Source organism: Hippoglossus hippoglossus, chromosome 21 (assembly GCF_009819705.1).
Source record: "Hippoglossus hippoglossus isolate fHipHip1 chromosome 21, fHipHip1.pri, whole genome shotgun sequence".
Lineage (NCBI taxonomy): Eukaryota > Metazoa > Chordata > Actinopteri > Pleuronectiformes > Pleuronectidae > Hippoglossus > Hippoglossus hippoglossus.
In genome coordinates, this window is record NC_047171.1 from 22,749,604 (window position 1) to 22,767,895 (window position 18,292).

Genomic DNA, 18,292 nt, shown 5'->3' on the forward strand with positions numbered 1-18,292 from the left:
TGATCCAACTGTGATGTCAGCATGGAACCACTAGTAATTGTGCTGACCTCATTAATCACTGATGACACAGTGTGCTAACCACAGTCAACTGACATCACACTGTATATGCCATATCTAACTGTAATGTCACATTGTAGTGATATCACCGTGTGCTAGATTCCATCCACTGGGTCAAAGAATATCTAAATGTGTTGGACTTTGGAGCTCATTGCAGCACCCATGCATGCACACAAATAACATAGTAATACAAATGAGAACAGACCGGGTTGGACATACTTCAGCAACACAGTCACACTTTCGTGGTACACGGCGTAGTCATGCACGTGCACGTGTGAGCACTCGTGTGTGCGTGCACAGCGGTGGATAAGACGTGTGAAGCGTCGCAGGAGGTGTCAGGCTCTCAGAGTCCGGCTGCCAGATGCTCCGTCCCTGCGCCTCAGAGCTGCTGAGCATCCATCTCCCATGGTTGTGCTCAGAGTTGCTCTCAGCGCACGATGCGGCTTATCAGCGTCTCAACTTTGCTCCTGTTCTTCTCCAGCTCAGGTACGGTACCACGGCTCCTCTTTATCGCCTCTTCACTGGATTTCAAGTGTTTCTTGAGGTTGTCGCGCCAAAGCAAAACTTCCAGAGCAGCTTATTTCTGGAGATGTGGCGTGCGTACTTGAGAAAGGCAGGTGTGGATTTTTGGTCCATGGTAAACTGGGAGACTCGGCGCGCACAGTTTGGATATGCGCGCTGATCTACCTTTATCCTTCTTTCTGTTCTGTAGCCTATTCTGATTTGGGCTTCTCGTTATGATGATAAGGAACTCATTTTGTTGATGGATATAGATTTGAATAGCGGGTCCCATCAACATACTCCCTATATATTTTTTTTAACAGAGAGATTTTAGTCTTCAAAGTTTACGATGGCACTGCGCTCCCGCGCGTCGAGCTCCAACAAACCAGGTAAGTTCGGATACAGATAGAGATCAGCCTGGCTGCTCATTCTCTCCCTGAATAAGACTTCTTCTCAGTCTAATATAATGGTGCGTTTTCCTCTGTCTGTCTCTTTCTCAGGTAGTGAAATATTCAGATTTGAACAAGTCAACATTGTAAATACCACTTATGCAATTTATTATTATTTTTGTTATTATTCTTATTGTTATTCTTCTTATTATTTTTCTTATTATGTAAAGTAGTATTCTAACTAGCTGGTTGACGTGGGACTCACTGTCGTTTTTCTCATATCTTTTGGATACAAATTGTAATCTGCACATTAGTTCTCAGATATATATAGTGAAGTAAAAGGTTCCACATTCCCCCTGAAATGCAGTGGGTTTTAAAGCAGCACTCGTGTAACCTGTTTATGGCTCTAATTGCATTTGTTCCTTAGATGATAATAAATAATAAACAAGTCAGTTTTGTAGTGAAAATAGTGAAATATGAGCATATGTATTATTATCAAGGGAAGACATGATGAGAAGCTGCAGAGACATGCTGGTATGATGTGTCACCAGCCACTCGAACACTGCTCAATAATTGATCATAACTGTGGCATCAGTTTAAAATGGTCGGAGCAGAAAATAGTCACCACAATTAAAACAACATTTAGCATTTGCATTTAGAGAAAAATAAATAGCGTGTGTAATTGAAAAATGAGGATTGGTGGTGGAAGCAATATAACCAGTTTAAAACATATAATGTAGAGATTAAAACATTGACAACATGTGTTTGCAGGGCTGGCTCTGCAGATTCAGTGCTACCAGTGTGAGGAGATGACACATGACTGCTCCACCCCAGAATTCATCGTCAACTGCACCGTGAATGTGCAGGACATGTGCCAGAAGGAGGTTCTGGTGAAGGATGATGGTGAGTGGCATCTCGAGTTCAGTATTCCACCTCTCTCTTTTTTAAACCTGCTTATTCTTCTGTCAATAAACTGGAAATTAGAACAAGTTCCCTTGAAATCTGGACCGACTGGCTTCAAAAGCAAGTCCAATCGACTAGGTTTTGGTTGTGATACAGAGCAGGGATCTCAACATTCATCAAAGGGACTTGACTTGGATTCTTGTGGTCTTTTATTTTTTGGCTTGAAATCAATTTAGCCTAAGATCTAGGTGATAGAAGTTATGTCTGTTAGTTGGAAAGAAATCTTTGCTGTACTTTTCAAACATCATCGTGTTGCTCACGACCAGGATGAGTGTGTTTGTTCTGTAGGCAGTTATACTGTATATATTTTAATCATTAGAAATGTTGTCAACAAATAGGTGTTTTAAAATTACATTTGTGGAGCTGTTTATGCTGCTGGCATCTTTGATGTTTACTATAACACAAAGACAACACAAAGAAAGAGAGCACAGGCAGCCAGAAGCAAGGATTTGGCTGCGAGCAGAAATCAAACTGTTCTGAGGTCTGCAGAGACAAGAGGCCCTTAAGAGCTCTATAACTATCAGTGAAGGATGAAAGACTAAGCTGCAGGTCAGTATTTGAAATTGCTGGCATGGATATAAATTCTCTTTCCATCTGTGTAGAGCATGTGTTAGTTTCATGCCGTGCATACACAGACAGGCGTGCTTTATTTGTGTGAGCTTGTCTTTCCAAAAACCTGATGTGTTGCTAATGATTGTACATTCTGTGATATGTGATACATTGTGTGATATTTGCCGGGTGCTGATATAGAGTTTCCATCCATATGTTTTTGTGTGCATCTATAATTTTTGCATTAAAAAACTTTGTGGAAGCTGGAGAAATGAGAGAAAAGTCCACATATCACTTCACTGAGGAGGTCAGTGCAGTCCATTTAAACTGGGGAGAAAGCCGTCATATGAACAAAACACTTAGACTGAGACTGCTTGAGGTCTCTGTCTGCTTCTATGCAGACTCTAGTGTGTCTGTGCTGGTGGCCTGAAGCATTGTATTTTCAATTTGTCCATCTTTCCCATTCCTGTGAATGTGATATCACAGGAAATGGTAAATGGTCTGTATTTCTATGCGCTTTACAATACAGTTTTTGTCATTCACCCATTCACACACACATTTATGCATCTATGTGCAGCCAGCACTTTCTCTGTGAGAAGGGTCAACTTTGGGGTTCAATATCAACTTTGCTGTGAGATAATAATGCTCTGCATTATAAATCCTATAACTCATAACAAAGGAGAGATTGTGATGGCGAGGAGACAATTCTGTTTTTTGGCTTAAAAGAAAATTTACAAGCCGCAGTATTTGGTGATAGTAGATGTGGGATTTTAGCATCAATTAAAAAGCTAAGCTTCTACTGTTCTGGAAGTAATCTTACAATCATTTGGTAACTATGGTAACACATATGCTCATCAGCCAGTAGCAGTTGTAACAGTGGTTGTGTTTGTTGTGTATGTCAGTCTATTAAGTCGCTTAAAAAGACAGCAATCCCACTGTGAACCCCCGAATGTTCCTGTTTGTCAATAATGCTCATGATCAGTTATGTCTTTGTGAGCTTTATGTGCCACCAGGGAACATGTTTATTCCCCTAAGATGCATCAAAGTATTGCATGACCGGCTGTCTGTCAGTGGAATTTGATTTAATGCATCCAACTTACTTAAATGTCACTGAAGCGTTCACGGCACTGAAAAGACAAAACGTCAGGTCTGTTCTGCAATGACGAATGAAAACATGAATAAAATATAAATAATATATTAACCCATAAGCCAGATATCATTAAAGGATCTTTTGGGGAATATTGCGATGGTGTCTCCATGTGATTAACTTTTGGAGCTGACCAGTCATGGAGGTGCAGAAAGGGAAGACACACAGTATGTTCTGAGGCTAGTGTTAGGCCGACATCTGCTGAGAACTGTATGCTTGTTGTGTGAACATGCACAGCAAAAGCAGTACCTGCTGAGTTTGTGCAGAATTCTGCCCACCTGCTGAGAATGGTAAATCTTCATGAATGTTTTAATGGGCCACTGACAGGGTTGGGATTTCTCTTGGTGCTGCGCATCGAGAGAGAAAGTAAGAGCGAGAGAGTCACAGTGGGGCACAGGGCGCTGCACACAGCCCCCCAATGATGTAACAGTGCAAAACACTAAGTTAGAGATTTTTTATGTTGTCTAAACGAATTTCAAATCATTATGAAACTGTGGAGGGACCAACTGAATATGTATATAGGGTACACTAGCCTATAAATGACTTGAGCACAAAGGTAGGCATCGTCCCTCCGATGCTTTTTAATTCCCTTCATGATTTTCATTCCTTCACATTGATTTTGTTTGTTCGAGGTTTGACTGGAGCTCCTTTAATTGTGTCATCCTAATGGGCCTTTTTTTCTGCAAAGCTTCTTTTGTTAGTGGTGCATTTAGATATACAATAACAACCAATATAACCAGTGCCGCAGTTACTGTTGATGATGGATAAAATATCATATTAGCCTTAAATCTGCTTTAATCTATAATTTTATATTGGCAATGGAATCCATGACTGTATGTTATGTTAAAGGGGTCACTTGTGGGGACAAACGTACAGACTGTAGGTCCTCATGAGTTCCATAGAGCATTTTCTGTCAGATCTTTGTTTTGGTTTTTACAGTCCACAGCTTCATCGTTACTACTGTCAACCTTTACAGTGAAGGAGCTCTGATAAACACGGTTTGGTACCAGTGCAGCATCATGCTACATATAAACAAAGTTAGTTACCTACTAGTGAACATAATGGAGCATTTGGCAGTTAGAGTTTGCAAGCAGCAAAATAAATTTGAAATAAGGGTGAATATTAAATAATGAAATGAATTATAGCTGACTTCCATGTCTTTGTTCATGCTGGTCTCAGTTTCACACCATCAAGCCAAACTGGAACTGTTTTTACAAACACCTGTGTTGTCCTGCCATGACAAATCAAACATGTTTAAGCCCTTTCTTCGTTGTTTGGAATATTACAACCTTTTTAGTTCTTCTGTGTTACATAAATGACTTTCCCTGAATTTAAAAAGGAAAAACTTCCCTAAATAACATCTGGAACTGTCTCATTTATCTGTATCAGTCAATCTATCTAGAAAAAAATACACCAAGCTGACAATCTGGCAAAAAATGTTGTGCTGTTCAAAGGACTCAGGCTGTGTCCTAAACCACCCACTCACTATCGAACTGCAGCTATCAGTTGGGTTCATCAGAATGAGAAGACACCCACCACCACACTGATCAGATGATAGGGAACCTATGTTGGCAGTACTCACGTGTTTTCCTTAGCTTTTATGTCAGTGTCTGGACCTTCAATCACAAAGGATAATCAGTTGATAAGTGTCTGAAGTAAATAATTCATCTTACTCACTGGGTCCTACATGTTACAAATGTTCTAGACAGTATAGTTATAAGCATCTATCCAATATGGCTGTATGAATCAGATCAAAGTGTTGCATCTGGCTGCTTGGACTTTCACAGCTTTTTTCTTTCACATTGTTTTGTGCACATGAATTCATCTTGTTTAGTAATTATTCATAACCTGTAGGTTTGGAATTTTTTTCCAAAAATGCTGTGCACATGTACAGCTCTGATTTGTTTCTCGTTGTGTTCAGACTCATAAGTTTGGGTTATGCAGCAGCCTTTGAGTGTGCAGGATTTTATGAGTTTTGCAGTTTATTGCTGCCTTTTGAAGTAATGAATAATGTGTCTGCTGTTTTAACGTGTCTACGTGCTATAGGGGTAAGAACCCAGACACAAAATATTACTCCTTCTGTCTGAGGTCTGCTTTGTTTTCACACCCAACAAAAAATGGTAGCCATTTGTATTGCCTCTCCCAACTGCCGATGAGCAAAAGCAATAAGCTCTTGTCTTTAGAAATGTACTTTCCAATTCAAAAGGGCAGACATTACACAATATAGTGTTGACAGTTCTTAATAAGAAAAGTTCTGCCTGAATGCTCATGTACATCCCAGCCTTTATCTCCCAGTGTTATCATTATTGCTGTTCTGCATGAAAATAGGGATTTGAATGACCGCAACTTATCGCTATTTGAAATGCAGTGGAAACATTCACAGATTCACTGCCACCAATGTGCAATTTGCTTCAGTGATAAGAATAAAAATCATCAAGGCTGTTCAATTCTTCCTAAGTGTTCTTGCCAAATTATTGCCTGATTGAGCCTGTGACTTTGCATGCAGTTCTACATAACAGATGAAGGGGATGCAGAAGCACTGAAGTACAACCTTAATTGAGCTATTTCCCGTCCACCTAGCCAAAAGATTAGCACTTTTGTATCTAGAGGGCGATATACAGTACAATACATCTGCATTTATCCTTGTCCACTGAAAGAAGAGGGTGGCTTGCAGAATATCGAAGCGCAGACGTCCTTCGTCAAACCACATACACACTCTCAGTTTGGCTGTTTTTCTGATGGCCAGCATTAGATGAGCTTGGCTTCCCATCCAAACCTATCTTCTATTGCACTGTAAAATCTGACAAGTAAATCCTTCTTAAAAATTTTTGTAAACATGACTATTCGTCTTAAGTTATGTTTACTTTATAGCTACCTGTTGATTTCGATCAAAACTTTCTATTTTCTTTATTTTTTCAAATTGTTTTAACTTAAATTGGTAAGTGAAATGGAATTTAACAAGTCTGACCCAACTTGATAAAAGTGTTTACACGGTCTTATAAGTGGAAACATTATGACGAGACAGTTAGCTTGATCCATAATGACTTACCAGTACAATACAGACTCGGATCTAAAGGTAATAGCTCAAGCAGAGGCAGTTGTCTGATACTGACCATGCACATAGCTTCACTCAAATGCATCCTCTTTAATTGCAATTGTAATATTACTGAAATACTATTGGCACATGCCAAGAAACACAAATGTAAAATGCAATCTAAATAGAGAGTCAGTCCTTTTGAGTGCTTATCGTTAAACTACAACATTGCTGGGACAATACTCTACTGCATATGTGCACTGTCCGTTTTTCGCAAGTGGATAGGTTCATTCCTGTTTCAGGAAAAATAAGCACATGACTCACATCACATGGGCAGCTGTGGCTGGGGGGGTAGAGCGGTCGTCATCCAACCAGAAGGTCGGCAGTTTGATCCCCTGTCTTCCCAATCTGCATGCCGAAGGGCAAGATGCTGAATCCCCGAATTGCCCCTCAAAGAATAAAAAAGTGCTGCTAATAGATGCACTGTATGAACTGTGTGAATGGGTGAATGGCAAACTGTACTGTAGAGTGCTTTGAGTGGTCATCAGGACAAGAAAAGCACTAAATACATTTATAAGTTCAATCAACTGGATAGTTCAAAAATAGGAACTCTGATGATTTTCATCAATATATATAAATACACAAAATATACTGCCTTTTGCAGTGCGAGTGCAGTACATTCTCATTAGGCCTGCTTGATTGTTAGCTGCTAGTTAGTTTTATGAAGTTGAGTGAAGATACAAGTGCTTTGAAGTCAAAAAAGTGTAACCCGAGCTTTGGCAAGTTTCATGGATCACAAATTATTTGACTTCAGGTTTTTCAAAACCTTGATCTAAAGAATCTCTAAACACACTGCCTGAAAAATATGGCAGAGAAGTGAAGGAAAAACTTGTTTTTGTATAAGGTCGATAAATAACTAGACAACACTCTACCTCCTTGTGCAGCAAGAGCAAAGATATCTGACACAGTCTGCATGAATTTCTCAGATTAGCTACTTGTCACTGTGGTGTGCATAAATATGCAGTTTGTCCTCACCCTGAAGATGTATTATCCCCACAGTATCCACAGAGGCAGCACACTAGGAGGAGCAGTGGTGACAAGACAAATAAGTGTGATTATCACCAAAATCACATAATAGTGGCTGATGTGTTGCAGGTGAAGCTGATGGAAGTTGGCAAACAGCTTCTCCCTGGCTGAGCAGAAAATGATGTTGTTTTGTGAAGTCCTCTCTGAGATACAGATAGAAGAGTGAGTGTGGAGTGTGATCCTGGAGCTGGATTTCACCGCCTGCTGTGTCTCAACTGATTGTTCAGGCATCAATGCTGTTTGAAGGACACTCAGTCAAATGTCTACAATCAAGACATTCAAATAGTTTGATTGCTTATACTAGAAGACTGAAACAGGAATGTCATTTTTGATGATCAGGAGTTTAGGATGAAGTCAGGAGCAGAGCAGAGCAGTTTACTCCAGCTCCTTTTTAAATGTGCTGAGGTTTTTGAAGGACCATGTTAATGTGATTCTGGAGCTTTCTTTGGGTCGGAGTTGTCACATGGGCTTATGACCTGAGGCAGGATGAGACAGTCCTGAAAGCCTATAGTTCAGTTCAGGTCAGTACAAACTGCTGAAACTGAAACCGAAAATTTGAGCTAATACACAGTCACTGAGCGTGTTCTGTTTATGTAACCACCCGACCCCACCTGGTAGAAGACTGACTGTCCTGGTTACACTGCTCTTCCTGCTGAGGACCCCACAGTGCAGCACAGGGCAGAGACGAGACAAGCAGCAACTACATTCTTGTCTCTCTGATTTAATGGCTTATCTAAATTAGCTTTTGCAATTTGCAAGAGCTAATTTACTGTATCAGGAAAAGGGAAATGAGAATGTGGTTAGTCGCAGTAGTTTACATTCATCTTGTTAAACAGAGGGACTGTACATGACTACTAACGTTTATTAGCATAAGTCATTTTGAAGGCTGGAGTTTGATTGCTAAGAAAGGTTCCATGGACCTAATTTTGTACTGATGCTTCATAACATTCGCAACATTAAATTAAACATTAATTTATCATCTATCCTTTAAGGGGGTTGTTGTGTTCACAGGGTCGTTGGAGCCATTGGGCTGACATTGGGCAAGAGGGGGGGTACTCACATTTACACCTATGGGCACCGGCCAAACAGGGATTCAAATCAACAACCTTCTTTCTGTGAGGTGACAGTACGAACCACAGCACCACCATGTCACCATCAAATTAAACATAAAAATATATTTTAAAGTAAAATTTACATCTCACTGACTTCTTGTGGTTAAATGGGTTTGAAGATTTTGCACCTGAAAGAACAACCAGCAGTGAAATCACAATACTGTCAACACCTCCAGTCACTTTTACATCACTAAGGCAAGCACATTAGTCAGTAAAGCCCACAGACTTTAATTAACTATGATGTGTCTTCACTTTCTCCCACTGCATAAAAATAAATTCAAAATGTCCTGGATACTGCTGCTGCCATCGTGCACTAGCTGGCTCACAACGTCCTACTAATACACTCAGTTGATCTATCAAGAGTTGAGATAATCAACTGGATGTAATGGCATCACATTCGGTACATTCGGCTATGCTGGTTTGCAGGGTAATGACATCTTTTTTACACACTCCAACATTTCATATTGTTTCAATTTCTTGTTGGATTATATGGAAAATGGATATTGAAAAGATTAATGTCAGAGCAGCATGAAACTTATGAAAACTTACACTTAAGGTCATGGTATAGAAACAGGAAAGATTTGAATTTTTGGGATGATGCTGATGTGATACGTTGAGGTTGTGATATAGCCGGAGGATGCAAACACCATCTGATTGATTTCACCCTTCATTCACATTAGGGCAAGATATTGCACTAATGCTTTCAATATTTTCAGCAAGGTGCTTTTGCTGCCTTGAAAAATCACCTAAAAGATAAATCGTGTAGAACTGTAGGAATGGTACACATGTTTCCATGTACTGTAAATACTTTACAATATTTTGATAGCTGTGTATCAATGTGCATCCTCACGCTAACTTAATTTGATCAATCGTATTGTATGTGGTGTGCTTGGGAACAACTAACATGTCATAGCCTAAGGCTTTCATATTAATCCACTTGTCTTTGTATAGTGAGCAGACTGACAGCATAGACACTAACGCTGCATGTCAGCTCGCTCTGGGAGAGGCTGCTCTTTTTAGCTGCCTCTTTGTCTATGTAGACTTATCATGCACACAACTGAATCAAAAGGTGGGAATACATCTTTAGTGTTTCGACAGCTCAATGTAGTAAATGTCAAGCTCTTTAGAAAAAGACATCTGGATCTAAAGAGACAATATTTGTTGAATGAAGTTCTAAAAATATATTTCTGATTAATCCATCCACAAGTGTTGAAACGACAGCACAGAACTTGTTCACTTTTATGTCTTGATGAAATTCTCTTTTTTATCACCAAAATACCTGCTATCTGTTTTATTGTCTCCACTGACCATTTATCTGGATGACATCTTTATGCTGGCTCATATAACAACTGCAATCTAATTTCCCTGCCTAGTCAAGTTTGATTTAGATGGATAATAAACCCCACAGCTTTGTGCTTTAGGGGAATGGGGGTGACCCCCATCCTGCCCCCAACCCCCAACTTCCGTATATCTCTTCCAGTGATTAATTATTGTTATTTCTGGAGACAAAATGTATTTCTCCCCAATGATAAATGCTACTTTACCAAAAGACTAAATAAATAAAGTAAAAGGAAAGTACTGCAACATGAGCCGCTGCTGGCACATGGGAATAGGCCATTGCAGACAGCACAGTGTGCCATTTTGCATTTTGTGATTATTTTTCTATTGAGTATTGAAGTGTGTAAGTAATTGTTTTTTGCATGTCTGGAAAGGTAGCGCTATCCATGGTCCTGAAATGGGGATTTAATTCTTGCATGTTAACCTTTTGTTTTGTTGTGTATGTTCTCCGTCCCCGCTTGGCCACATAAGGAAAGAGTGAAACTAGGGGACTAGCAACTTGATTAGTTAATTATAAAAAGGGATTAGAAAATATTCTTCGAAATACAGTTGTTAAGTTCAAGTTTCCAGAATTTGAGTTATTAAGTTAATAGTTAGTAAATAAATGTTACATTGACCTAACAGGCTTTATAAAGGGTCACCATGTCTTGTGATTAATTTTCATGATTAACTGTGTTTCACCCGAATAAACTGACACGTTTGATCAAAGGCTCTCCAACACTTGGACATATTGGACTAAGTAGTCTTCTGACAATGCTGACTGCCATTAGACTGAAGCTTCTAGTTCTCTCAGGGCTTAAAGCTGATAAGAAAATTCACCCTTTTTCCCATAAATGAACTCAATAGAATAATTTAGATTGAAGTGCTGAATCTTAGAATCACTATTTACACATGAGATGAAATACCCCCCAAGCACTTTAGACTTTTTTAAATTGAGTGTTTCCCTTTGCCCTGCTGTCTGAGCTTCATTGTGATGATATTTGTTCAGCAGCACATATTGGCACCTTGCTCATAACTGGGGCATATGGAACTGAATCACCTCATATTTGAGTGAATTTGTTTGTTTCCCTTTGAAATTAAATTAAATACAATTTTATAAATAGCGGCAAATCATAATATACATTCATAATATACATTATCTCAAGGTTCTTTAAATAGTAAGCCAAACAATTTCCACTATAAACAAACACTTTATTTTTCCTATCTTTGCTTTGGTCACCTGCCTCTTCTCATTTACCTGGTAGCTAATCATATCACATTTCATCTTAACCAGGATGGTTAAACTTAATAATTTGTACAGGGTATTTAATAATATCAAATGGAACAACATTGTGATTGTGTATGTTGCAGGAGTCTCTGGAAAGCCGAGGAACTAAGAAAACAGATGGTTTGAAACAAGAGGGAAAGAAGCCATTTTGGTCAAGCTGCAGACCATTAGTTAATAGAGGTGGTGGTTTAAGACACCAACTTTCAGCCACCTTCAATGGAGTCATAAATGATCTCCCCAGACACCAGCACAATACCCAATCAGAGCTCCAGAGAATTGGCTCTGGACATTCTCCAGAGGTTTCCTTTCACATGTGAATAAGACAGCAGGAAATGATCTGCTCTGACGCATTCACAACAGCAACAAATCTTCCAGAGGATTAAAGTGAGGGGTGGTGCAGCAGGAGGGTCCAAGAGGCAGGTTGTAACTGCGGAGCACGACAGCAGCATTGGCCCTTATCACCAAAAACTCTCTTGGAATCTTTGTCTTTGACGTGTATGGCTCCACCTTTTTATCAAGTGATATTTGTCTTATTGTTATTTCTTTCTCTCATTTCTGTGCGTGTCACATGTTACAAGCATCATCAACCCACCCGCTCACTTGAGGTGAATCCTGCTGAGTTTACATATACAGCCCCTGTGGAGAAACTCTGGAGGATCTCTGGAGTTCAGTGCATATCTGAAAGAAGCTTAAGACTTACAGGTATCAACAGCCATTCACACCTTGACTAAGAGGACCAGAAACCCCCCTAGCTGGTGGGGGTTTCAACAACCTGCATGTTTAACTCTCAGCATAGGTACAGACCCTTAAAGGTTAAATACTCGAAACCTCCCATTAGTCAGTTAGAATTTAAGAAGCCTTTCGGATGAGAGGTGAAACATCTTCATAATCCCAAGCAAGTTGAGTTGCCTGTGTGCACTTGTACAACTTGTGACGATACCACGACCTGAATAACTGAGAATCTTCACATATAAGGTGGAGAAACATGACCAGCTTGCACAGTAAATGTGATTCCTATATTTCTAATATGGTGGTTCTCTAATGCGGAATCTTGAGGTCCCTGGCATTGATTGAAATAAAGCTGAGATCTGTCATGTATTGACTAACAGAAAGTGTGGGGAGAGTGGGGGATGCCTGGATCCCTAGAGTAAAACACCCCAAAACTAAGATAGACCAAAACATCAAAGAACACTTAATAAAAGAAAGGGGACTTCAGAGCCATGTTACCATTCAATATTCCTGACAAATCCTCAGATGGATTATTAACTCAAAAAGCAGAGGTCTCAAGCTATCCAACGGGGGCAGCACCACTGATTATTAGACCCAATTACATCAGTGTCAACATCCTTTGTTTAACATTGGATCCACATTGTAACAGATCCGAATACATTCACTAGGTATACAGCAGCTTAAGCTAATAATAAATGTAAAGCTGAGACGAGCCCCCTCCTGACATTACAATCTAGATGTAAGAAAACCAATTATTATTTAAATATGTGTAAAAGCACTCATGTAGCAAGCAAGTGGTAAAAAAGGTGCACAATTTAAGTAGCAGGCCTGTTTTTTATTGAATTCTATTGCTGTTACATCTGTAGTCTCTGTCACCAACCCTTTTACCACATCTCATTTTACAACGACTGCCTGTGTACTTGGCTCTTGTTATTTTCCAATTACTCCTTAAAAAAAGCCAACATATTTACAACCCCTTTACAATCACTTGATTTTCTTACTTAGGGTTATTCCATATATTTCTCCCACATTTCTTCTTGAGTTGTTTTCATAGCAACAACAGCCATTTTAAGGTTTGAGTAGAGACTGACTCAGATCCACTGATCCGTCTGTCCGACAGCCAAAATGAGAGATAAAAGCACGGTGTGAGTCAGGATTTAAATTTCCACAGAAAATGGGACATTTTCTTCTTTGTAAGATTTCACACTGTTTCCACTCGATTGCTCAACACCTTCTGGGACCTCCACTGATATTTTCAGTTTATAATACAAGGGAGGAATCACAGTGTAAATGAAGATGCAGTTCTGTTGCTACACCTGCATCTGCTGCACTCAGGCGGAGAAAGGAGGGAAACATTACAGGGGCAATGGGGTTTCTATGAAGTAAAATGTCAGCAAAATGTTAAAGCTTCCCTCCACTAATCTTCAATGCAAAAAAAAAAGCATCTCAAGTAAATCAATGCTTTATAGGGCAAAATAGAGATAAAATGATATCGCCAATGGAAACAGTCACAGCTGAGGGGCTCCTCTTGAATTCCCAGTCTACCTAACCTGATATCATTGTGATGCAGATTAAAACTGGTGGAGATGAGTCAAGTCTTCTCTGAGAGTGATGGTTTTCCGAGGAGATTTCTATTTTGAGGATATGTAATGCTGTCACTGTAAATGCTTTATAAGTTTAGTTTTTGAAAGTTTTCGAGATGTAACACTCACACTGCACATATTTCCTGTAAATAGGACAGAGCCTGGTGGGTGTCATGAGTCTTTTGATCTTAGCATTTTTATTTACCAAAACTAAGCTGCTTTTTGAAGGTCTCTGTGGGCACAGATGGATGCACAGTAAAAAGATCTTACGAAAGGTTCACAAATCAGTGTGTTGGGATTAATATCAAGAACTGAATAATGATTAATTAACTAGCTCCTGATAAGTTATGCTGAATCACGCATAAAGAGATAATCACAGATTTTTAAAGAACAGAGTGCTACATACTGGATTAAAGGGTCTAACGAGAGGAAATGGAAATGAGTTCAGCTGAGATCCAATGCAGCACTCTCAGCCCAGACGATTAAGACTGGAAGGATAACCTCTGGATCTCAAGTCTTGAAATGCCTCCACTACTTACAAAACAAGTGCACAGAATTAGGAAAGGGCATGTGAGACATAATCAAATGTTCTAGTATTGAACTCTGTGCAGGAAAAGGCGCCTGCTTCTGTGCACATCACACTTTGTCATTATTATTGTCAGGATTAGGAGATTAAATGGCTGTACATAAACAATTGCTTTAAAGCGTAGGTTTAAAATCACTTTGTCTGCATTTACTGATCGGTTGTGCTCTCCACATGGCGTATTCTGTGTTAATTGTGGCTCAGTTGTGGGTAGAAGTAGTGACAGCCTGTCCACTATATCTTAATCTATATCTGCAGGTCCGATTTCATCATGAGGAAAATGTAATTTTAGTGCATCCTGACAGGTCATGTAATGCTCCCTAGCTGATGTAGTAAAAAGCCTGCAGATGGGTTTGAAGTTATTCTGGCTGATGAAGTTAGTGGACGGAATGTATGCATGGGCTCATCAAACCCCATGTATGTACAATAAGGGTTAAACTGACAATATATGTAATGTTATACATGTATGTTGTCTTTTTTATTGCACGCATTTTGTACCTTTACAATTTAACGCAGTTAATAATCTTAATGATAGCTTTGCTCAGGTATCCCATTGACCAACACCAACAACACAAGGTCCCTCACACTAGTTAGATGCATTAACATTTTTTTCTGATTCACAAGCTTCCAATCTGATTTGATTTGACTCAGCTTGTTAAGGTATATTTCAGTTAAAATATAAATTTTGCTTGGATATTGTCAGAGAAACTCTGGGAACTAACGCTGTAAATTGTACAAGCAGCCCTCTAACCTATTTCCTTATTGAAAAAAATGTAATTTGCATCACAAGTTGACCCAAAGCAGATGCATTATTGTACTTTTCATTTAAAATGACCAACAGGTGCTTTAATTATATGGTCTAGTGCATGGTGATGCTCTCTGTGTCAAGTCAACAACCATGAGATTAAGATATCCAGTATATTAATCATATTCACCATAGTCACCATATCTATATACAACAAAACATTTAAAATGAAAATATGTGCTTTTCTTTGATTGCTTGTGCCGGTAGATGTTTTTGTGTTTTACATTTTTAGCATCTTAATAGAATGCAGCCTTTTTCCTGTTTTGACAAGTTAAAGGCTGCAGTTGAAAAGTCAAAATAATCTCATTTCCTAACCTTGATTCCTTGACTCTGATGGAAAACCAAATGTGGTCAAGGAAAGATGTGGAGTAGAATTTGTGAGTAGTTAGAAAAGAGAACTGTAGTGCGAAGAAAATCTGACTGCAGCTTTTAATATCGTTAAGTTGAATTTTTTATTAAACCTTTTATCACAGAAGATAACAGAACAAAACAAAAAGGGCTGAAAATGTTGAAATGTGTATATATAATATAATAACATGGTATATAGGTATATACAAGAAGAGACATTGCAATGTTTATGTTCACCACTGCACCTTAAAGGCTGCGTGTACGTTGTGTGCCCAGTAAAATGTAAAGTGAGAGATTAAGGCTTTAAGGCTGAATGATTGAGGGCATCAAAGAAAATCACATCACATCATCCACGCTGCCTGTTCGGCTGCAGAGTGGATCAATGTTTATCTTCTGGTCAAGTGCTGCTGCTGGTTGATTTCAATTCAACTTTTCAGCTACATTTTATTTGTATAGCACCAAATCACACCAAACATGACCTCAAGGCGTTTTACATAATACATTAGAGACCATACAATATTAAAGGGAAACCCAACAGTTCCAACAATGAGCAAGCATTGGCAACTGTGGAGGGACAAAAAGAGGGGAGAGAAGAGAGAGGGGGAGTGGAGAGTGAGAGAGAGAGAGAGAGAGAGAGAGAGAGAGAGAGAGAGAGAGACCTGGAACAGTTAAGTTACCATCACATTTAATCTCTGTTAAACTGTAATAATAATACAAATAACATCATTAATAATAATAATAATAATAATGTCTGCTGGTCTATGCTTCATGCTGCAGCCTCCTCCTCAACATATATAGTAAATGGTTTATATTTAAATAGAGCTATAGTCTTGATGACCACTCAAAGCTCTCGACAGAACAGTTTTACCATTCACCCATTTACACACACATTCATACAGTGCAGCACTTTCTCTATCTCTCACCCACTGCCAGCACAGCCATTATGGGCAATTAGGGGTTCAGTATCTTGCCAAAGGACACTTTTGCATGCAGAATGGGGATCAACCGTCAGTCTTCCGTTTAGTGGACGACCCGCTCGAACTCCTGGGCATTACCTGCCCGATCTTGGCTTAAGTGGCTTATAAGAATAATCACCTAATAACCGGTATGTTTCTGTTGGTCCACTGTCAGTGTGGCCCTTCTCATTTCCACTCCCTACTTTAGCAGTATTCCACCTCGCTGCTGGTTAGCAATGTTAGCTCCAAGCTAATAGGGCTTTATATACCCTCATACATGGAATGATTATACATGGAATGTTAACACTGCGCTGACAATTGCTGTGCATCATATCAACTGAAGACACACCGTTTTAGAGACACAGAAAACTGCTCAAAATAATGACTTAACTTGGGAGCATCAGCCCAATCAAGAGATGTTATTTATGATCTAGTTTTCTTTTTCAATTTCTCTTGAAACATGTTTTATTGTTTTCTTTAAACTGAAATTCCATTAATGAGAGAATACATCCCAATTATTTTGTCATTGTCTCTCTCACACACACAGACTTTTCTCCATCTCTCTCTCTCTCTATTCATCTTGGCTTAAAGTATCTATTTCTGTCCATTTCAGGGATTCACTACCGCAAGTCCTGCGCCTCATCTGGAGCTTGTCTGATTGCTTCCTCTGGCTACCAGCAGTTTTGTACCAGCAAGCTCAACTCGGTGTGCATCACCTGCTGTAACACGCCGCTGTGTAATGGACCACGCCAGAAGAGGCGACCCCAACCGTCCGCTGCCATCACTCTGACCACGCCACTGCTCCCTGTATTTTCTGTCTACATCCTCCTACTGTCCCTCACCCTCTGCTGACAGACCTTCACATGGGGCATGAACAAACAAAGTTCTGCTGCTGACAATACAGAAGACATGAACCAGAACTGTTTCAGCTGAGATGTACACTTTGAAATGTATATTCTATGAGGCATGTTGAAGCTTTGTACAGTATTTGTGTTCTTTCTTTCCCTGCTTTTTGTCGCGGCTTGCCTTCAGAGTTCCAACACCACACAGCACTGGAAATTTCTATCGTCACGCTCACAGCTTACAAGTGGAGTTGGGTAAAGTGAGGAGGAAAAGCACAGTGATGTGGATCCAAGGGCCTGGAGCTATTTATCAGACAGCAGGTGGCTTATGCACATTTGTCTTTTTTACACTGCAAGGTCAAATAAGATCTATTGCAGGAAAGATAAGTAAGTTAAGCTTCATCACTCATTCTCCACTCGATCTCCAGATTAAATAACTCCATGATTTATTCTATATGATAACCATTAACGATCACCAAGTTTGCAGCATATGTATGAAGATGAGTGCTATGTGCAGCCATGATATTATTAAATGATTTGCAGGAATCTGAAGTCATGACAAAATGGTATTTGATGGATAAAGATGTATATGCCTGTGAATATAGCACCTCATGGAACCAGCATATTTTCATGACAAATTCATACTGTAACAGTCGGTAACATCAGTGAAAGCCATTAAAAAGTTCTGTTGCATTTTGAAACTTCTCTCTGCTGGTTCTGAAACAACAATAACGTTCTGCTCACACATAGAGCTGTACATAGAGCTACAAGGGCATGCTGAAATACAGAAATCTTTTTCAAACTAACAACATGTTATGGCATCACTTCTCATTTCTGAAATTACAAGTATGCTTAGAGGTGGCACAACAGTAATGAATTTGTCAAGGGACATCTGGAATGGCTGAGAGTGACTGTCCAGAATAACGGACTACACCAACTCCTGGAGTCACTTTAGAAAGAGACTTAAGGCCACTGAGATAACTTCCTAAGTTATTTTCTATGA

General features: G+C 39.4%; 1 protein-coding gene across 1 annotated transcript; it reads left to right on the forward strand.

Annotated features, from left to right (window-relative positions):
* The first annotated feature begins 308 nt into the window (after window positions 1-308).
* Window positions 309-18,238, forward strand: LOC117754687 (ly6/PLAUR domain-containing protein 1-like). The gene is made up of 3 exons (XM_034573782.1): window positions 309-543; window positions 1,719-1,850; window positions 17,061-18,238. Exons 1-3 carry the CDS (start codon window positions 495-497, stop codon window positions 17,297-17,299), a joined length of 420 nt encoding a protein of 139 aa, XP_034429673.1. The 5' UTR covers window positions 309-494; the 3' UTR covers window positions 17,300-18,238.
* The last annotated feature ends 54 nt before the right edge of the window (window positions 18,239-18,292 follow it).

Excerpts from the sequence above, each read along its gene's own strand:
- LOC117754687 (XM_034573782.1), top strand. The coding sequence starts at position 495 with ATGCGGCTTATCAGCGTCTCAACTTTGCTCCTGTTCTTCTCCAGCTCA. Across the intron at positions 544-1,718 it reads CCTGTTCTTCTCCAGCTCAG|GGCTGGCTCTGCAGATTCAG; the intron begins GTACGGTACCAC and ends ATGTGTTTGCAG. Across the intron at positions 1,851-17,060 it reads GGTTCTGGTGAAGGATGATG|GGATTCACTACCGCAAGTCC; the intron begins GTGAGTGGCATC and ends TGTCCATTTCAG.